The sequence below is a fragment of the Salmo salar genome, chromosome 21, assembly GCF_965601325.2.
Source record: "Salmo salar chromosome 21, fSalSal1, whole genome shotgun sequence".
Taxonomy (NCBI): domain Eukaryota; kingdom Metazoa; phylum Chordata; class Actinopteri; order Salmoniformes; family Salmonidae; genus Salmo; species Salmo salar.
In genome coordinates this window covers 43,305,535-43,327,442 of record NC_138311.1, presented here as the reverse complement: position 1 = coordinate 43,327,442, position 21,908 = coordinate 43,305,535, and the positions used below count along the sequence as shown (strand labels likewise).

Sequence of the window (21,908 nt, the reverse complement as noted above, 5' to 3'; positions counted from 1 at the left end):
CTGTGTTTTTTTTGCATTGTGCTGTGAGTGCGTGTGCAAAAATGTCACGAGATGTGGGATTGAGTTGCCTTGACTTGATCGACCTACAGTGCATAGTTGGCTCTGAAAGGTTAGTGCTAAATTTGTTGAAAGGACACAACGTAAGCAGGGTTCTCTCGCGATTCAATTCAAAGGGCTTTATTGGCATGGAAAACATATGTTTACATTGCCAAACAAGTGAAATAGATAATAAACAGAAGTGAAATAAACAATCAAAATAAACAGTAAACATTACACTCACAAACGTTCCAAAGGAATATAAACATTTAAGATGTCATATTATGGCTATATACATTGTTGTAACGATGTGCAAATAGTTCATTTACAAAAGTGAAAATAAATAAACATAGATGTGGGTTGTATTTACAATGGTGTTTGTTCTTCACTGGTTGCCCTTTTCTTGTGGCAACAGGTCACAAATATGGCTGCTGTGATGGCACACTGGTATTTCTCCCAAAATTGGGTTTGTTTTCGAATTATTTGTGCCTTTGTGTCTGAGGGAAATATGTGTCTCTAATATGGTCATACATTTGGCAGGAAGTTAGGAAGTGCAGCTCAGTTTCCACCTCATTTTGTAGGCAGTGTGCACATAGCCTGTCTTCTCTTGAGAGCCAGGTCTGCCTATGGGAGCCTCTCTCAATAGGCTATGCTCACTGAATCTGTACATAGTCAAAGCTTTCCATAATTTGGTTCTGTTACAGTGGTCAGGCATTCTGCCACTGTGTACTCTCTGTTTAGGGCCGAATAGTGTGCCAAAACCGTCACTATATATTTTCATCCCGTCGCTAGTTTTTTCCATAGCATGGTTCTTGTAATGCTTCTGACTGAGTAATGTGATATGGAGACACAGGTTATGTTTTTACAAGTGAACTGCATATTGTAATAACATTGATTGTATTAATAATATAATTATAAAATGGTCATTTAGAATTTAAGCTAGTTTCTAGAGCAACTTCAGCTAACCAATGTCCGTAAGTATGCCAGGGTGATTGATATCAATATCTCAGGTACCACTAATGTGCCATTGAGCAGGGCGCTTCTCTTCAGCTTGCTGCTACTCCCAGCCTGGCCTGTGTTTATTTATAATAGATAAATAAAATATATATTCTATTCTATGGTGGTTTACTTTTGGATTTTCAGCATGCATTTATAAACAGTTCCCTTAAAGTGCTACCTTGATTTAAAACTCAATGAATTGGTTAGTTTATTCACTATATCACAACTTCTTGTTTTCTGATAGCCAAACAGTCTAATTTTAGGGCGTTAAGTATCTCAATTGAAGTTTAAAACCGCAGATATGTCCCTCTCAAGCAACTGGGAACTGTGATGTTTAGACAGAAATGCACATTTCCTCTGTTTTACACATGCCTGCGCATCTGTTTTTTGCAGAACGGATATTAATTCATTTTGACTTCCGGTTCCAGTCTTACTGAACCACCAAAATGGCGAAGATCGCCAAAACACACGAAGGTAAGATTATTTATTTACAAAGTGTTTTAAATGGCTATTATAACCTAATTTTACTTACGTCAGTTTCAAAATGCATCTGTTGTTTATAAGTCTGCTAACGTTATCTGTTTTAGCTCTATTTTCATTCGTGACATGATGTTGACAATCCAGACGCAACGAGGCCGGGCGCATAATAGATAATGGCGTCCCGCTAACTACTAAGCTAGCTAACCTAGATAATAAAGAATTTCAATAAGCATGATTGCCTTATATATATATATATATATTAGTGTGCTCTTGATACTATTTATGGGATGTTTGTATAGATGTAGACATGCGTAACTTGCTATGATATTGATATAGCTAGATATATTTATTTAACAGCGTGACACTGGTGTTGTAAAAGCTACCTAATTAAGATGGCGTTGAAGGTAATGCTAAGTAACTACCTAACGTAGCTAACTAACCCTGACGGATATTCTGTAAGTTACTAGATATGATAGTCAACGCTAACTATGTGGTTTATCTATTCGTTGGCAAGCTAAAATTGAAACTAATTTAGCAGGCCCTAGTTTGTCAACACGGCGCACGATTTGAGCATGGTACTCAAGCGTAATAATTAGTTCCAATGGCATCTATTTTAGTTAATGTATAACCTGTCACTGCTGCTTATTTATTTACATTTATGTAAAATCTCATTTGATTTGGTAATATGCTTGACATCAATGGTGATGTTTGTGCACATAGTTTTCAACATGCCAGATGCTCAATGACTGTTATTCCCCCCCTGCCCCCCAGACATCGAGGCCCAGATCCTGGAGATCCAGGGCATGAAAGCTGCCCTGGTGGAGGAGGGAGCAGATCAGGGTGTGGGACTGGACTCCACTGGATACTACGACCAAGAGATCTACGGTGGCAGCGACAGCCGCTTCGCTGGATATGTCACCTCCATCGCGGCCAATGAACAGGAGGATGTAAGTCCTAATGTCAAATCCTGTGATGTAATGATGCATGTTTCCTTTGTAACTTGGAAAAAGTGTTGCACGTCATCTGCAACACTGACATCCTCTTTCTCTTCCTAGGGGTCAGACATCAGCTATTCCACTGTCTGATTTTTTTTTTAAATGGAGTTGGCTACACCAATATGTCTCGTTGTCCTCGAGCTGGGAGAGTCTGCCTTAAATGGCTAGGCTTGACCAGACTCTTGTCTCGCTCTTATTTTCAGGATGATGAGGAGGACTCCTCAACAAGTCTACTTGGACAGAAGAAACCGGGATATCATGCTCCGGTGGCTATACTCAATGCAATACCGCAGTCAGATGAGCAGGTTCGCAACACCATCTTCCTCTCTTCCTGTAGAATTCTACCAAATCTTAGTGCTAATGTTTTGGATTTGCATAATTATCTCGCTCATATCTTGTCGTAGACACCATTTTTTTATAATGGCTACTTATCAAACTCTGTAATGTTTACCATGATGACATGTATTGTAACGTGCTGTGTTGTCTCTCCTCTCAGTACGACCCGTTCGCCGAACACCGGCCCGCTAAGATTGCAGAGCGTGAAGACGAGTACAAGGCCAGACGACGACAGATGATCATCTCTCCTGAGCGACTTGACCCCTTTGCAGACGGTAAATTTCACCCCTCCATGTTCCCTCCATAGTGTCCTCCCCTGATATATGTTATGTGTTATACTGTAACTGCCATGATCCCATGGATGCCTTTCAAGGGTTCCAACCCACCTCTTGCTGCTTAGCCCTTCGAGCACTGTGCAGCTGCTTGCTCCCCAGACTAAGACCTTCCCTTGGTAATCTCTTCTGGCCCGAGGGTGCCTTTTATCACTCATCATTTTGTCTCAATAAAATCTCTTTGCTTTTGTGGCAAATGGTTTACATGGCAGATACAAGTTTTTTTCTCGAAAATGAGAATAATTGTTAACATCTGAGAAATAAGTTGTGCGAAATACAACTTCTGCCAGTAAGGGGGTCCATATGTTTTAGGGAGAGGTGGTTAGGTGTTGTCTTGGTTACAGACTATTATACCTAATACTACATGGGTGGCAGGTAGGCTGTGAGTGTCTCGAAGGGTTAACAGGCCCATGTGGCTATCTATATCATGAACTGTTTAATTTAAAGAAAGGTATTGGGTAATGTGAGTAGCAAAATGTTTTTAATTGTTTGTGATTTGATGCTTATCCTTGGGGTAATTCACCTGCTCATACAATGTGCTGCACCCTGCTGTGCCCAGTAAGCGGCAACGCAATGACCCCATTACCGCACACACAAACCACCCCATCACGAGGCAGTCAGAAGCCAGAAATGTGCTGGCTGTCTGAAGCTTGGCTCCCAGTCAAGGAATGCCCCCAGATTGCCAACCCACCTGGGTACAGATCTGAGGCTTCAAAGTATTCCTGTGTAAAACAAGAACACTCGTAATAAGCAATGCTATTTTACCACCCCTTTCTTCCAAGTGGCCCTTCCTTCACTCCACTATAGTATCATTTTGCAGGCTTATGGTCAGTTACCACCACTGCAGGCTTGTCAGACTTTTAGGGGCTAGGGAAGTTCCATTAGAAGAGATGAGGACATAGTCAATTATGAGACTTACACACACAAACTATAGTGCCGTTGTCATCAACACTAGTGAGTTATGGTCTCAGATTTCAAGCCCATTTTAAATGGCATTTAGTCCAAATCTGGTCAGGGATCTTAATTTGGGCTCCAGGGGTCTAAGTAATAGAGTGGATTACAGTGACTGTATAATCCTTGGCCAAAGGGCTTTGTCTCCAGTATTGTCTTGTCCCTTACCTCTCACAGGGCAAGGAGCCGTCACTTACATATATTCACATTTCTCAAAGCCTAACTCTGGCTACAACTTGTTTGTCTTGCCAGCTTAAATTTATGTTTGTTCGTTAGAATGAACTAAATAGCCGTGCAGTTTAACCAAGGATGGCCTATTTCTCAGACTACAGCTTGACTAGCCTTTAAGCATTTGATTAACTAAACACATACCTTGTAGATTAAGTTTACAGTATGTTTATTTACACGTTGCAGAAATGTATTTTTAATGCAACAATTTGCCTGTAGGGTCTGAGATTTAATTGGGCTTAGTGCCTCAATGTCGTCTGGGGGTAGGGTTGTATCAAACCTGCATGTAGACAGCTCTGTCATATACAAATATGTTATGGAAATATATTTCTATTTCACTTCTTTGTAAAATAGAAACATATCAAGAAATCTGTGTGCCGCAATTCCACAGGCCCATACTAACTGTCCTTAATTTCTCTCCTACAGCAGTACTGCTTTGCCAGTCCTGTACTGCAGTCTCTTAAGGGTGCAGCACCTCATCCTGTGTAGGTTATGGTGAACAGACAGAAGTGTGCGCTTGTCACTTTTGTCAGGGTCCACTGGCTGGTTGTCTGTCTGGGTGGGGGAAAAGCAGCTATACCTCAACAAATCTCTACCCCAACAACCTTTTATTTTGTCTTCTACCGAAGACTTATTTTTATAGAATTAAATTGAAAACGCTGCCATTTTATGGTGGTCTTTTGCTTTAGATTTATCTTGTAATTCATAATATATATATTTTTTAAACATTTTTCTAAAAAGGAAGTCAAGATCTACATTTAGGAAGTTGGAATAGCAGTGGACTCCAAGGTCAAACTAATGACTGCTCAGTAGCATGTGGCCTGTTCCCCTGAAACTAAGGTATTGATCGTATGGATCTAAAAGTTGCTCCACTGCCCCTCAGGTATACGTGTAACTACATATATATATATAGATATGCTCTCCCTGCCCTGGGTTACATAAAGTAGCTACACATTTAGCTCACAGAACATTCCTAGATTTGGCAACAAAAAAAAATCTTGACTTCATTTTCTTAAAATGCTATCAGTAAATCGCACTCTGGGGGATATTTTTTTAATTTAATTTTTTTTACTTTGAAGTTTGAGCCCCAGGAGGATTTTTCTTTTGTGACGTAAAAAACAAATCACAGGTGGTATGCTTATGTGTATGAGTTCCAACCCTTTTCCAAAGTGTTACTAATGGTAAAGAGACATTTTCTAGGCTTCTTTTCTGCCGGTTGAAGTCTGACTGCAGAAGGACCCTTGGCACTGAAAGTGTACGTATTCTGGAGAGCACAGCCCAGGACCCCTGCATCAGTGATGGCTTTATCCTCTCCTGTTATCTCCTTAAAAGAAAGACAAAACAACCTCCGCTGTTTCTCAATGTATCTGCCTGTTTTTTTTTAGACAGCTATGTTTGTATGTAAGGCAAGCAAGAGAGGACTGTCTGTATGTTGTGTATCTAGGGTTGTCTTGTTGTGATTCAGCTTAAGGAACTAAACCAGTAAATGTTTCCTAAAGAAAAGTGAGGGCCTAGCTGAGCTGGCTGTGTTGTTGTGCTTGCTGTGTGTTATGAAGCCGGGTCCTGGGGGCATGTTCTAATCGGCTGCCCTGTGTCTTGTTGGTGCTCTTTCGCGCAGGGGGCAAAACACCGGACCCCAAGCTGCAGTCCAGGTCGTACATGGACGTCATGAAGGAGCAGCACCTGACCAAAGAGGAGGTAAGACAGACCACATAAACCCCCTTTGTGGTCCTCGAGTACCCCCTTCAGTACACATTTTATTGTAACCCTGGATAAGCACACCTGATCCAACTTGTCAACTAATCCTCAAGCCCTCAATGAGCTGAAGGAGGTGTGTTTGTCTGGGGCTGCAATGAAAAGGTGTTCTGTTGGGGGTACTGGAGGACCAGGGTTGGTAAACACTGCTTTAGACCAAGGGCATGGCTTTGTCTTGAGCTCATGTTTCTGAGTGCTGTGTGTCCATAAAGGATATAATTAAACAATAAGGCCCGAGGGGGTGTGGTATTTGGTCAATATACCACGGCTAACAGCTGTACTTATGCACTTCGCAACACAAAGTGCCTGCATACAACCCTTAGCTGTGGTATATTGGCCATATCCCACAAACCCCTGAGGTGCCTTATTGCTTTTATAAACTGGTTACTAATGTAATTAGAAAAGTTAAAGTCATGTTTTGTCATACCTGTGGTATACAGTCTGATATACCATGGCTTTCAAACAATCAGTCTTCGGGGCTCCAACCACCCAGTTTATAATAAATACACCCACATAATGGAATTGTATCGTTCAGTGTGGTGTATCGTTGCCTACAATAGACTTAAGTCCTACAAATCCCACAGGAAACTTTTCCCTGCTGTGTTTATCCTTTGGTTGGTGTTCTCACGCTCTCCCTGCTCTCCCTCCATGCAGAAAGAGATTCGTCTGCAGATGGCAGAGAAGGCCAAAACAGGAGACCTGAAGGCTGTCAACGGCTCTGCCGCCTCCCAGGCTGCTGCTGCCGCCGCCGCCGCGAAGCGTAAACGCCGCTGGGACCAGACGGCCGAGAAACAGGACCAATCAGGAACCCCCAGCAACGCCGGCACACCTAAGAAGATGTCCAGCTGGGACCAGGCCGATCAGGCTGCTGAGGTAAAACTTATCTTAGTTGATCAGATCCAGTTTGTATCCTTACAATTATAATTTTTTGGTCTGGTGTTCGATCAGCAAATGATATAGAAATGTTTTTGGGGCAGTTTATTTGCCTTGACATGTGCCTTTTAAGATCCTAGTGGAACAAGGTAACTCAACCGTGCTTCTCTAGTTTACATTTCTGTACTGTGAGAACTCACTGAGCCCTTTATTCCTGGACACCCCCCACCACACATACAGCAGACCCCAGGACACACCCCAGGACACACCCCAGGACACACCCCATCCAACAGCCGCTGGGACGAGACCCCCGGAAGGAACAAGGGCAGTGAGACCCCAGGGGCCACCCCCAGCTCCCGAATGTGGGACCCCACCCCTAGCCACACCCCGGCTGGAGCAGCCACGCCAGGCAGAGGGGACACACCGGGACACACCACCCCTGGACACGGGGGAGCCACAGGCAGCGTGCGCAAAAACCGATGGGACGAGACCCCCAAGACGGAGAGGGAGACCCCTGGTCATGGAAGTGGTTGGGCCGAGACCCCCCGAACAGACAGGGGAGACGAGTCAGTGGGAGAGACCCCCACCCCCGGGGCCAGTAAAAGGAAGTCCCGTTGGGACGAGACCCCCGCCAGCCAGATGGGCTCTTCCACCCCACTGATGACCCCTGGGAAAACTCCCATCGGAACCCCTGCCATGAATATGGCCACTCCCTCTCCAGGTACTGTCAATCACCTTGCCTTCCTGTCAGGCCTTTGAAACCCATTTTCAATTCCTTCGAGGTAGAATATAATTTAACACTGATAACTGTTGGTGAATTGATATGATGTACTTGTTGTTAATTTACTAGTAGTATGAAGTAGTAGGAATGTTCCACTAAGTCATGATACTGGGTTATTGAGGCATGTTTACATTATGCATGCGTTTCCTATCCTGTCAGGTCACCTGATGAGCATGACCCCAGAGCAGCTGCAGGCCTGGCGTTGGGAGAGAGAGATAGACGAGAGGAACCGACCTCTCACAGACGATGAGCTGGATGCCATGTTCCCAGAAGGATACAAGGTACACACACCCACTCCCCAGCACAATGGAGAAATGGAGCTCAACCGTCACTTGTCACATCAAATGCAGTATCTATATGAAGTGATTGAAGGGTCTTCGTGATGATACAAGGACAAGTCGGAACGAGGTCCATTCTGTCTCTGGGGTCACTGGGCCAGGGTCACGTTCTGTGTCTCTGGGTCGGGATCCCCACAGCAGCGTGCCTCTTCAGTTGAAGACCTCAGACAAATGCCTCGATAAGGGCTCTATCCAGTACAGAGAAAGAGTGAATGGAACTGAAGTAAATAAAGCTAATCACTAAAGTATGATAAATGAATAGTACTAACATTTCATCCCCCACCTCCCTCCACAGGTCCTTCCCCCACCAGCAGGCTATGTGCCCATCCGTACCCCTGCCCGGAAGCTGTCTGCCACCCCCACCCCCATGGGGGGCATGACGGGCTTCCATATGCAGCAGGAGGACCGCTCCATGAAGCAGATCAACGACCAGCCCAGTGGCAACCTGCCCTTCCTCAAACCAGACGACATCCAGTACTTTGATAAACTGCTGGTTGAGGTGGATGAGTCCACTCTGAGCCCAGAGGAACAGAAGGAGCGTAAGATCATGAAACTGCTGCTGAAAATCAAGAACGGGACACCTCCCATGAGAAAGGTGAGACCAGATGCCAACTGTCCTCAGTCTTGACCACAGAATTTAATGGAACATTTCCCTGACCAAGATGGCTGCCATTATCAGCATAATCTGATTTATGAAGGTTTGACATAGGTAACACTAGATAGGCCTTTCATCTCTACAGACTTAGCTCCATCTTCCTTTTGGTGTGTAACTCTCACACTGAAAAGTCAACCGTCCAGTCTAACCCCCTTGCGTCTCTCCTCAGGCTGCTCTGCGTCAGATCACAGACAAGGCGAGGGAGTTTGGAGCAGGGCCCCTTTTCAACCAGATCCTGCCCCTGCTCATGTCTCCTACTCTGGAGGACCAGGAGCGCCACCTGCTGGTCAAGGTCATAGACCGCATCCTCTACAAGCTGGACGACCTGGTCCGCCCATACGTACACAAGGTGGGTCGTCGTGTGTGAGAGCGAGGGACTCATTGACTCGGTTTACAATATGTCTCCTGTGCTGAGATTGGCCCCCACTGATTGACTCTCTGTTCCCCAGATCCTGGTGGTGATTGAGCCGCTGCTGATTGATGAAGATTACTACGCCAGAGTGGAGGGCAGGGAGATCATCTCTAATTTGGCCAAGGTGAGCCCCACTTCCAGCCCTATAATGTACTCACACACCCACCACAGTTGGTCGTATGCCTGTTGGACCGGTCCGTGGTCAGATTAGGGCTGGTACTTCGCTAGAAAAACCAGCAGGAGAACTAGCCGGTCTGACATCGTTCATTTCTGTTCTCACCTTGCACCCGTTGGTCACACTCCTAAAGCAAGTAGTAAATACAATTTGACCTGAAATTATACTTACGATGTCTATGCAAGCAGTATCATAAACACCTATTAATCTTAGTTGATCTCTTATCCTCCCTCCCTCCCCCTCTAGGCTGCTGGCCTGGCCACTATGATCTCCACTATGAGACCTGATATTGACAACATGGATGAATACGTCAGAAATACAACCGCCAGAGCTTTCGCTGTCGTAGCGTCCGCTCTGGGTATCCCCTCCCTCTTGCCCTTCCTCAAGGCTGTGTGTAAGAGCAAGAAGTCATGGCAGGCCCGCCACACGGGCATCAAGATTGTCCAGCAGATTGCCATCCTCATGGGTTGTGCCATCCTGCCCCATCTGAGGAGTCTGGTGGAGATCATCGAGCATGGTGAGGGGAGGGGCCACTGCCTGAGGATGCTATTGGACCTGTTTAGTTTTCCAGTTATAGTACATTAGTTATATTTAGGAGTGACTAGTATACTTGACTCAAGTAGTTTAGTTTTCTAGTATCTAGGGTGTGAGGGTTGACATTTCAAGTTTATTTTAAAGTGCATTGTTGGTCACAATACACTTTACAAAGAAGGATAATATGGCCACAATACACTTTACAAAGAAGGATAATATGGCCACAATACACTTTACAAAGAAGGATAATATGGCCACAATACACTTTACAAAGAAGGATAATATGGCCACAGTACACTTTACAAAGAAGGATAATATGGCCACAGTACACTTTACAAAGAAGGATAATATGGCCACAGTACACTTTACAAAGAAGGATAATATGGCCACAGTACACTTTACAAAGAAGGATAATATGGCCACAGTACACTTTACAAAGAAGGATAATATGGCCACAGTACACTTTACAAAGAAGGATAATATGGCCACAGTAGACTTTACAAAGAAGGATAATATGGCCACAGTACACTTTACAAAGAAGGATAATATGGCCACAGTACACTTTACAAAGAAGGATAATATGGCCACAGTACACTTTACAAAGAAGGATAATATGGCCACAGTACACTTTACAAAGAAGGATAATATGGCCACAGTACACTTTACAAAGAAGGATAATATGGCCACAGTACACTTTACAAAGAAGGATAATATGGCCACAGTACACTTTACAAAGAAGGATAATATGGCCACAGTACACTTTACAAAGAAGGATAATATGGCCACAGTACACTTTACAAAGAAGGATAACATATATGATGATCTGACCTCCGCCGTGTCTGCCCCCCTCAGGTCTAGTGGATGAGCAGCAGAAGGTGCGGACCATCAGTGCCCTGGCCATCGCCGCCCTGGCTGAGGCTGCCACGCCCTACGGTATTGAGTCCTTTGACTCCGTACTCAAACCCCTGTGGAAGGGTATCCGACAGCACAGAGGAAAGGTGAGGACACATTGCTTTGTCTCATGCCTGCGAATCATTCTCGCCTGTTGGACTGGTCTGTGGTCAGATCAGGACTAGTACTTCACTAGATGGACACCAACATGAGAACTGTCAGATCTGACATCCAGTTCACTTCTGTTCTCACCCTGCACCTGTTGGTTACATTCCTAAAACAGTTAACAGGTTAATACAAACAAGTTTACTTGACATTACAATACAACTTCATTTCAGGATCTTGCCTGTATAGATACCAGGGTTTCCCCTATATTCATTCAATAGTGGCCGTCACCCCCAAAAATATAATGTACATTATAATACAAATGAAATATGATGTACATAACAAAAATTACAGAAGGAAAAAAGTTCGGGACGCTTAAGCGTTTTTAGTGTGAACTTAAACGTTATGTTTGAGTCACTCAGATGGCATAAGAACACGGCATAAGCCATGGCAAAAGGTGTAGAATTGCAGCAAACTATCTTTAAAACAGCAGAATTGTCTGGATACAGTAACTGAGTTAACTCTTACCTCTCCCCTCTGGTTCCAGGGTCTGGCTGCGTTCCTGAAGGCCATTGGCTACCTGATCCCTCTGATGGATGCTGAGTATGCTAACTACTACACCAGAGAGGTCATGCTGATCCTCATCAGAGAGTTCCAGTCTCCTGACGAGGAGATGAAGAAGATCGTGCTCAAGGTGAGGGAGCCTGCGTGTGTGTGTGTGTGTGTGTGTGTGTGTGTGTGTGTGTGTGTGTGTGTGTGTGTGTGTGTGTGCTCGACTCATTCTCGCTTGTTCGACCTATCAGATCAGGACTAGTACTTCACTAGATGGACACCAACATGAGAACTGTCAGATCTGACATCCAGTTCACTTCTGTTCTCACCCTGCACCTGTTGGTTACATTTCCAGAACGAAACATAAGTTCCACATGCTACGTAGTACACTTCAAACTGAATTGGTGTATGTGTGGCCTGTTTCTAACCCCCATTGTTCCCCCTCTCTTCCAGGTGGTGAAACAGTGTTGTGGTACTGACGGTGTGGAAGCCAACTACATCAAGACAGAGATCCTGCCTCCCTTCTTCAAGCACTTCTGGCAGCACAGGATGGCCCTGGACAGACGCAACTACAGACAGGTCGGTACAGACGCAGCTCAAACAGGAACGACTCCATGCATATCCCTTATACTGACTGGCTTGATTACAGACCTAAACTAAATGTTTAACCAATCATAAATCAGTTATAGACAATTCTATGACAATAAAATATAGATATATTTTAGCCTCAATGGTGAAATACAAAGAAATTCAACAACTGACTAACATTAAAATCTGGTCATAGTTGATTCATGACTGGTGTTTTTTGGGTCTGTGAGCTAACCTCTTCCCTGTATGTCTGCCCATCTTCTAGCTGGTGGACACCACAGTGGAGCTGGCCAATAAGGTGGGAGCAGCAGAGATCATCTCTCGTATCGTAGATGACCTGAAGGACGAGGCAGAGCAGTACAGGAAGATGGTGATGGAGACCATAGAGAAGATCATGGGGAACCTGGGAGCTGCTGACATCGACCACAAGCTGGAGGAGCAGCTGATCGACGGCATCCTGTACGCCTTCCAGGAACAGACCACAGAGGTGAGACCCGGGGGGTACCTGGGGCATTTTCAGCAAGGAACAATGTTGTGGAACGTTCAGATAGAAATGGATTATGTAGAACAATCATGCCTCTCTGACATGTAGAATAAGGAATCAGGTTGGCTCCTGACCTTTCTATCTGAAACGTTTCAGGGTTTCCCAAAAGCAATGGAACTTAGGCTTCCCAGTGTTTTACCGATGCGTCTTTCTTACAATGGTCTAAGATGTAACATTCATTTCCCAAAACACCTTACAGAGAACAGTCAGTCGTGTGTGTCGATATTGATAACTTTGGAAGAAAGGCATTGCTGTTCTCGGATCAGCTTTCTCAGTTAAAATCTTACCTTAACATTTATAATTATGTCACAATACTGACATTGGATCAGCTCCTAAAGAGATATTACCACCTACGGCTGCAAATATTGAGGCGGCTTATTATAATGCTTACCCAATAAAAATTGGCACGTTAGGCTACACATCATGAAATATAATGAGACAAATTACAGACAATAGTCTACAAGTAACAAAATACAACTCGATTGAAAATGAACTGTATTTCAGTATGATTGACATAGAGCTATAGCCTACTGTTTATATTGTTTCTATCAATGCCAAGACATTGCCAACTTAGTTTTTGTAGTCATCTTTGTTGTGAAGTTACCAGTGGTCACAGAGACAGATAAACCATGTGATTCTATGTTTGGAGGAGATCTACTGTGTATAAAGGGCCAAAAGTATCTAACGGCGCACTTAGCTGTTCTACCAGCGGTCTGGGGCAGGCGTTAGATTGCCAGCGGTTTGAAGTGCAACGTTAATAACGATGGGTTTGGGAAACAGCTCTGAGATTTAACGATGCTCCTACGATGGTTCTAATGATGAACCTAGCTTTAAGATGCTTTTGGGAAACCGGGCCCAGAACGTTTGCCTACTGATCCTGGCTCGAGGTATAACATTGGGAAAAGCCTGTGCTGAAACAAGTTATCCCTGTCTGAACTAGAGGTCGACCGATTATGATTTTTCGACGCCGATGCCGATTATTGGAGGCCCATAAAAGCCGCTACCGATTAATCAGACGATTTTAAAATAAATTTAAAAAGTCCTATTTTTTTATTTGTAATAATGACAATTACAACAATACTGAATGAACACTTATTTTAACTTTAATATAATACATCAATAAAATCAATTTAGCCTCAAATAAATAATGAAACATGTTCAATTTGGTTTAAATAATGCAAAAACAAAGTGTTGGAGAAGAAAGTAAAAGTGCAATATGTGCCATGTAAAAAAGCTAACGTTTAAGTTCCTTGCTCAGAACATGAGAACATATGAAAGCTGGTGGTTCCTTTTAACATGAGTCTTCAATATTCCCAGGTAAGATGTTTTAGGTTGTAGTTATTAAAGGAATTATAGGACTATTTCTCTCTATATACGATTTGTATTTCATATACCTTTGACTATTGGATGTTCTTATAGGCACTTTAGTATTGCCAGTGTAACAGTCTAGCTTCCGTCCCTCTCCTCGCTCCTACCTGGGCTTGAACCAGGAACACATTGACAACAGCCACCCTCGAAGCAGCGTTACCCATGTAGAGGAAGGGGAAAAAACTACTCCAAGTCTCAGAGCGAGTCACGTTTGAAACGCTATTAGCGCGCACCCGGCTAACTAGCTAGCCATTTCAAATCTGTTACACCAGCCTAATCTTGGGAGTTGACAGGCTTGAAGTCATAAACAGCGCAATGCATTGCGAAGGGCTGCTGGCAAAACGCACGAAAGTGCTATTTTGAATGAATGCTTACGAGCCTGCTGGTGCCTACCACCGCTCAGTCAGACTGCTCTATCAAATCATAGACTTAATTATAACATAATAACACACAGAAACACGAGCCTTAGGTAATTAATATGGTCGAATCCGGAAACTATCATCTCGAAAACAAAACGTTATTCCTGTTACATTGCACAACCCTCAATGTTATGTCATAATTACGTAAAATTCTGGCAAATTAGTTTGCAACGAGCCAGGCGGCCCAAACTTCTGCATATACCCTGACTCTGTTTGCAAGAGATGTGACACATTTTCCCTAGTTAAAAGAAATTCATGTTAGCAGGCAATATTAACTAAATATGCAGGTTTAAAAATATACACTTGTGTATTGATTTTAAGAAAGGCATTGATGTTTATGGTTGGAGCATCGTGTACCTAAGCGATTATATGCAACGCAGGACAGGCTAGATAAACTAGTAATATCATCAACCATGTGTAGTTAACTAGTGATTATGATTGATTGATTGGTTTTTATAAGATAAGTTTAATACTAGCTAGCAACTTACCTTGGCTTCTTATGCATTCGCGTAACCTCAATGTAAAGCAGGTGGTTAGAGCGTTGGACTAGTTAACCGTAAGGTTGCAAGATTGAATCCCTGAGCTGACAAGGTAAATTCTGTCATTCTGCCCCTGAACAAGGCAGTTAACCCACCGTTCCTAGGCCGTCATTGAAAATAAGAATGTGTTCTTAACTGACTTGCCTAGTTAAATAAAGGTGTAAAAAAAGTATATATTTTAAAAAATCGGCCAAATCGGCGGCCAAAAATACCGATTTCCGATTGTTATGAAAACTTGAAATCGGCCCCAATTAATCGGCCATTCCGATTAATCGGTCGACCTCTAGTCTGAACAGCAGTGTGGATTTATGGTAATCTGAGGCTTGATGGGAGATTCATTTTGGTTTGAATGGGTAACTGCTGGTGTCTGAAATGGCACCCTATTCCCTTTAAACCAGAGCCCTTCTATATGATTCCGTTTTGGACACAGACACTCTCAGTCCGTCATTAGCCTACCTGTGTGGAATATGACTAACTGTAGGACTTGACCTCTGACCCCTGTAGGACTCTGTGATGCTGAACGGGTTTGGCACGGTGGTAAATGCCCTGGGGAAGAGGGTGAAGCCCTACCTGCCTCAGATCTGTGGTACAGTGCTGTGGCGTCTCAACAACAAGTCCGCCAAGGTCCGCCAGCAGGCTGCTGACCTCATCTCCCGCACCGCCGTGGTCATGAAAACCTGCCAGGAGGTTAGTCTTCCCAACCACTCATAGATGCGCACGCACATACACGCATGCACACGCCAACACACACACTCGTATTGCACACACGCATATATATAACTCACTCACTCACTCACTCACTCACTGATACACACACACTCACACTGCAATAATATCACCTTCACTGACGGAGTTCTTCTTTCATTTCTAAACCTCTCTCTCTCTCTCTCTCTCTCTCTCTCCCTCCTCCACAGGAGAAGCTGATTCCCTTTCTAAACCTCTCTCTCCTCCACAGGAGAAGCTGATTCCCTTTCTAAACCTCTCTCTCCTCCACAGGAGAAGCTGATTCCCTTTCTAAACCTCTCTCTCCTCCACAGGAGAAGCTGATTCCCTTTCTAAACCTCTCTCTCCTCCACAGGAGAAGCTGATTGCCTTTCTAAACCTCTCTCCTCCACAGGAGAAGCTGATTCCCTTTCTAAACCTCTCTCTCCTCCACAGGAGAAGCTGATTCCCTTTCTAAACCTCTCTCTCCTCCACAGGAGAAGCTGATTCCCTTTCTAAACCTCTCTCTCCTCCACAGGAGAAGCTGATTCCCTTTCTAAACCTCTCTCTCCTCCACAGGAGAAGCTGATTCCCTTTCTAAACCTCTCTCTCCTCCACAGGAGAAGCTGATTCCCTTTCTAAACCTCTCTCTCCTCCACAGGAGAAGCTGATTCCCTTTCTAAACCTCTCTCTCCTCCACAGGAGAAGCTGATTCCCTTTCTAAACCTCTCTCTCCTCCACAGGAGAAGCTGATTCCCTTTCTAAACCTCTCTCTCCTCCACAGGAGAAGCTGATTCCCTTTCTAAACCTCTCTCTCCTCCACAGGAGAAGCTGATTCCCTTTCTAAACCTCTCTCTCCTCCACAGGAGAAGCTGATTCCCTTTCTAAACCCCCCTCTCTTTCTTTCTCTCCACAGGAGAAGCTGATGGGTCACCTGGGAGTGGTGTTATATGAGTATCTAGGAGAAGAGTATCCTGAAGTACTGGGAAGTATCCTTGGTGCTCTCAAGGCCATCGTCAATGTCATCGGTATGTAAACGTTACCCCCTCACTACTACAACTCCCTGTCTTCTGACCAATAGCATGTTGACACTAAGGTTGATGACCCTTTGGTCTTCAGTCACATGCCTGCGAATCATTCTCACCTGTTGGACTGGTCTGTGGTCAGATCAGGACTAGTACTTCACTAGATGGACACCAACATGAGAACTGGCAGATCTGACATCCAGTTCACTTCTGTTCTCACCCTGCACCTGTTGGTTACAAATGAAAAGTCATTTGGGGCGGCAGGTAGCCTAGTGGTTAGAGCGTTGGACTAGTAACCGATCGAATCCCTGATCTGACAAGGTAAAAATCTGTCGTTCTGCCCCTGAACAAGGCAGTTAACCCACTGTTCCTAGGCCGTCATTGAAAATAAGAATTTGTTCTTAACTGACTTGCCTAGTTAAATAAAGGTAAAATTTTAAAAAGCATTTGTTTTATTTTCCAAAATGCTATCCAATCTCTGTCTTGTAGCTCCATACACTCTCAGCCCACTAATTTAGCCCTCTCACTTCCTAAGACGGGCTGAAATAATTTGAGAAAGTGCTCCAGTGGGTAGAGAGATGCCTGTGAATGACTTGTGTTAGTTGAGTTCAGTGAAGAACAAGTATTGGGCTGGTTTAACAGCAGTAATGCTATAAGAGTGGTTATGATTAAGTTAGGATAGTAGAGGTGTTAATACTTGGTGATATGCATCCAGAGAGCTGATTGGTTGTCTGTGCTGTCACTCAGGTATGCACAAGATGACTCCACCAATCAAAGACCTGCTACCTCGGCTGACGCCCATCCTGAAGAACAGACATGAGAAGGTGCAGGAGAACTGTATTGACCTGGTGGGCAGGATTGCTGACAGGTATGTCTGTAGCAAAGGAATCACACACACATACAGATAGATATTCACTAGTAAAGTCCAATCTTTGAAAGATTGGACTACATCAGTGTCAATCTGTTACTCACACATTCACCAGTACAGTCTAATCTTTTACACACACATTCACTAGTAAATTCCAATCTTTGACTCCTAACCATATGTGTAAATATGGTACAATAGTAGATGTTTCAGTAACCATGTTGTAACTCCTACCCTGGTCTGTCTGTGTAGGGGTGCTGAGTACGTGTCGGCCAGGGAGTGGATGCGGATCTGCTTTGAGCTGCTGGAGCTCCTCAAGGCCCACAAGAAGGCCATCCGCAGAGCCACCGTCAACACCTTCGGATACATCGCCAAGGCTATCGGGTGAGTGCTCCTGTCTCTGGCTACTGCCCAATACTTCTCTCAAGACTTGTTGATCTCCATTGCTGCACATTTATTAGGGTTTCTGAGCGTCCATGAAAAATGTTGTCTCAAAGTTGTATTATAATGATGCTTGGTGATACTTCACCTGTTACTGTCATGGTAACCAGTATATATTTAGCCTATCGTTGACCCCTCCAGACCCCATGATGTGCTGGCCACACTACTCAACAACCTGAAGGTTCAGGAGCGTCAGAACAGAGTGTGTACCACCGTGGCCATCGCCATCGTGGCTGAGACCTGTTCTCCTTTCACCGTGCTCCCCGCTCTCATGAACGAGTACCGCGTGCCTGAGCTCAACGTGCAGAACGGCGTGCTCAAGTCCCTGTCCTTCCTGTTTGAGTACATCGGGGAGATGGGCAAGGACTACATCTATGCTGTCACGCCCCTGCTGGAGGATGCACTGATGGACAGGTGAAAGGACCAAACATTGTAACTAACAATCAGTCTGGTGGGCTGACTAAAGTCACAGTAACCCTGTAGTCAATAAACCAAAAACACAACATTTTCCAAGTATGGTAAATGCATCAAGCTACATAGCCACGATTACTTCTGTCTGTAACAGTTAGGGATCACTCAGTTGAATGTGCTGTAATATGCCTGCGAATCATTCTCGCCTTTTGGACTGGTCTGTGGTCAGATCAGGACTAGTACTTCACTAGATGGACACCAACATGAGAACTGTCAGATCTGACATCCAGTTCACTTCTGTTCTCACCCTGCACCTGTTGATTACAAATGAAAAGTCAAGTGTCATTCATTGTGGATTTCCTCCACAGAATTAGAATATATAGTAGACCCCACCTGCTCCTTTGCACCTTTCGACTGGCTCCATGGTAACCCTGTTTTTCTCCTCTCCTCCTTGCAGAGACCTGGTCCACAGACAGACTGCCAGTGCTGTGGTGCAGCACATGTCCCTGGGTGTCTACGGCTTCGGCTGTGAGGACTCCCTTAACCACTTGTTGAACTACGTGTGGCCCAATGTGTTTGAGACGTCGCCCCATGTAATCCAGGCTGTCATGGGGGCCCTGGAGGGCCTCAGGGTGGCTATCGGCCCCTGCCGCATGCTGCAGTATTGCCTGCAGGTAAACCTGACTGATACTACATCACTGATCTCCTTGTACTGACAGACAGGTAGCAGATTGACTACTATCTGTTACTAGATGACTAGGATCATTTTAGAATAGCTGAGTGTTGTAAATGATGTAAGAAGTGATATCACTATCAACAGCAACATACCGTTATGAAGTCCATGAACAAACTGCAGTGGATACACTATATATACAAAAGTATGTGGACACCCATTCAATCGAGTGGATTCAGCTATTTCAGCCGCACCCGTTGCTGACAGGTGTATAAAATTGGGCACACAGTCATGCAATCTCCATAGACAAACTTTGGCAGTAGAATGACCTTACTGAAGAGCTCAGTGACATCTTTCCAACAAGTCAGTTCGTCAAATTTCTGCCCTGCTAGAGCTTCCCCGGTCCAACTGGAAGTGCTGTTATTGGGAAGTGGAAACGTCTAGGAGCAACAACGGCTCAGCTGCAAAGTGGTAGGCCACACAATCTCACAGAACGGGACCGCCAAGTGCTGAAGCGCTTAGGGTGTAAAAATAATCTGTCCTCGGTTGCAACACTCACTACCAAGTTCCAAAGTGCCTCTGGAAGCAACGTCAGCACAAGAACTGTTTGTCGAAGATTCATAAAATGGGTTTCCACGGCCGAGCTGCCACAACACAAGCCTAAGGTCATCATGTGTAATGCCAAGCGTCGGGTGGAGATGTGTAAAGCTCGCCGCCATTGGACTCTTGAGCAGTGGGAACGTGTTCTCTGCAGTGATGAATCAAGCTTCACCATCTGGGACTAATCTGGGTTTGGCGGATGCCAGGAATATACTACCTGTCCCAATGCATAGTGCCAACTGTAAAGTTTGGTGGAGGAGGAATAATGGTCTGAGGCTGTTTTTCCTGGTTCGGGCTAGGCCCTTTAGTTCCAGTGAAGGGAAATCTTAATGCTACAGCATACAATGACATTCTAGATGATTCTGTGCTTCCAACTTTGTGGCAACAGTTTGGGGAAGGCCCTTTCCTGTTTCAGCATGACAATGCCCCCGTGCACAAAGCGAGGTCCATACAGCAATAGTTTGTCGAGATCGGTGTGGAAGAACTTGACTGGCCTGCACAGAGCCCTGACCTCAACTCCATCGAACACCTTTGGGATGAATTGGAACGCAGACTGCGAGCCAGGCCTAATCGCCCAACATCAGTGCTGACCTCATTAATGGTCTTGTGGCTGAATGGAAGTAAGTCCCCGCAGCAATGTTCCAACATCTAGTGGAAAGCCTTCCCAGAAGAGTAGAGGCTATTTTAGCAGCAAAGGTGGGAACAGCTCCATATTAATGCTCATGATTTTGGAATGAGATGTTTTTACGAGCAGGTGTCCACATACTTTTGGTCATGTAGTTTATTTCATGAAAACATAGTTTTGGTGGGGGGGCTTGAATGGGAACATGATTGGGATGGAGGACTACTTTTTAGTTTTTCCCTGTTTATACTGAATATATTATTAAACTCTATATATGTCTTACCTACAGGTACATGTTTTATCAACTTAAAAATGTGAAGAGATGATGTACCTGTAACCCCCTCAACAAAAAATGCCTAAACAAATAAGCCATAATCATACTAGCACTGTAAATGCAGCCGTTGAGTTGGTAATGCTCTCTAACCTTGTCTGCTCTCTCCAGGGTCTCTTCCACCCAGCCAGGAAGGTCCGAGACGTCTACTGGAAGATCTATAACTCCATCTACATCGGTTCCCAGGATGCTCTGATCGCTCACTACCCCCACGTCTACAACGATGAGAAGAACCCTTACCTCCGCTATGAGCTGGAGTACTTCCTGTGATTCTGCTCTCTGTTCATGCTCTTTCTTTCTCTCTGTTTACGGTCTCTCTCTTTCTCTCTCTCTCTGTTCACTCGGTTTCTCTCTTTCCCTCCTCTCTTTCATCTCTTCTCTCTCCACTCTTCGTCCTATCTCTCTTGGTGTGTAGATAGGACTTGGTCCATTTTTTTGTATTATTTAGCCCCTCTGTCTTTGTAGTGGGTGTGTCCAACATAGCCACAGTGTCTGTGGCCCAAGATTAATTTTTAATCAAATAAAGGCACTATATGATTAGGGAGAAAGAAATATAAAACTGAAACATTTCTTAGAGCTTATGTATTGTTTTATTTCTTTTATAATTTCCATAAGGAATGATAGACACATGCAGTACAGTGACATGCAGGATGTAAGTTGGCCATGTTAACGAATGGAAAAGCAAGTCAGTGAGTTTTGAAGTTCTTTAAAATATTGTTATGGTTTCTGTGTACAGTCCTCTAACGGCCATTCCTTCTCAATCCTCTGCTCACCTATCAGTGATCACCCCTTTGTTCTTATCAGAATGTTGCTTTATTTGACTAAATAAACATTTGTGTATAAAATAAATGTCTACCTGTGCTTTATTTTGAGTTGGTTAAAATAAAGCACGATACATGTCTTCTCATAGGAGTCTCATATGCTATATGGAAAGCAGTCTATGCAAAGTACCAACTTATTTGACCCTATTGCTAAAATCTTATAGGTAGAATAACTCGTTGTGGAATATGTGGCAACACACCAGCATTCTCCAGATTCCACTTCCATACAGATCACCTTTGCCACCTTGTTTAATGTCACAACCTCATGTTCCACAGGCACTAGCTTTAATGAATGATTGTTTTTACTGCAGTTCAATGTACACAAGCAGGCGTAGAATATCAACCACCTCAAATGAACTATATTTGGGCAGGTAGCCTAGCGGTTAAGAGTGTTGGGACAGTAACCAAAAGGTTGCTGGTTTAAATCACTGAGCTGACTAGGTGAAAAATCTAACTGTGCCCTTGAGCAGGACACTGAACCCTAATTTATCCTGTAAGTCGCTCTGGATAAGTATCTGTTAAATGACTGAA

General features: G+C 44.2%; 1 protein-coding gene across 7 annotated transcripts; it reads left to right on the top strand.

Annotated features, from left to right (window-relative positions):
- The first annotated feature begins 90 nt into the window (after positions 1 to 90).
- LOC100380860 (splicing factor 3B subunit 1) lies at positions 91 to 21,405 on the top strand. Of its 7 annotated transcripts, none has more exons than XM_014165276.3 (23): positions 1,429 to 1,509; positions 2,287 to 2,462; positions 2,714 to 2,815; positions 3,007 to 3,121; positions 5,976 to 6,055; positions 6,767 to 6,985; positions 7,229 to 7,706; positions 7,926 to 8,047; positions 8,400 to 8,699; positions 8,929 to 9,108; positions 9,209 to 9,295; positions 9,593 to 9,863; positions 10,733 to 10,878; positions 11,424 to 11,570; positions 11,882 to 12,007; positions 12,282 to 12,503; positions 15,391 to 15,573; positions 16,505 to 16,616; positions 17,361 to 17,481; positions 17,731 to 17,862; positions 18,061 to 18,333; positions 18,788 to 19,004; positions 20,668 to 21,405. In XM_014165276.3, the coding sequence occupies exons 1-23, from the start codon at positions 1,482 to 1,484 to the stop codon at positions 20,824 to 20,826; spliced, it is 3,996 nt and encodes a 1,331-aa protein (XP_014020751.1). In that variant the 5' UTR covers positions 1,429 to 1,481; the 3' UTR covers positions 20,827 to 21,405. The 7 variants fall into 7 exon arrangements, 6 of the variants coding, with proteins under 6 accessions (XP_014020756.1, XP_014020755.1, XP_014020751.1 ...); XM_014165275.3 differs by having other exon boundaries at positions 7,226 to 7,706; XM_045704810.2 differs by lacking the exons at positions 1,429 to 1,509; positions 2,287 to 2,462; positions 2,714 to 2,815 and adding an exon at positions 5,558 to 5,612 and having other exon boundaries at positions 3,004 to 3,121; positions 7,226 to 7,706.
- Positions 21,406 to 21,908: the final 503 nt, after the last annotated feature.

Bases quoted from the DNA above. Each gene is read 5' to 3' on its own strand.
- LOC100380860 (XM_014165275.3), top strand. From the start codon at position 1,482: ATGGCGAAGATCGCCAAAACACACGAAG. The intron at 6,986-7,225 runs GTAAAACTTATC...CCACACATACAG, and splicing joins AGGCCGATCAGGCTGCTGAG to CAGACCCCAGGACACACCCC. The intron at 19,005-20,667 runs GTAAACCTGACT...TGCTCTCTCCAG, and splicing joins TGCTGCAGTATTGCCTGCAG to GGTCTCTTCCACCCAGCCAG.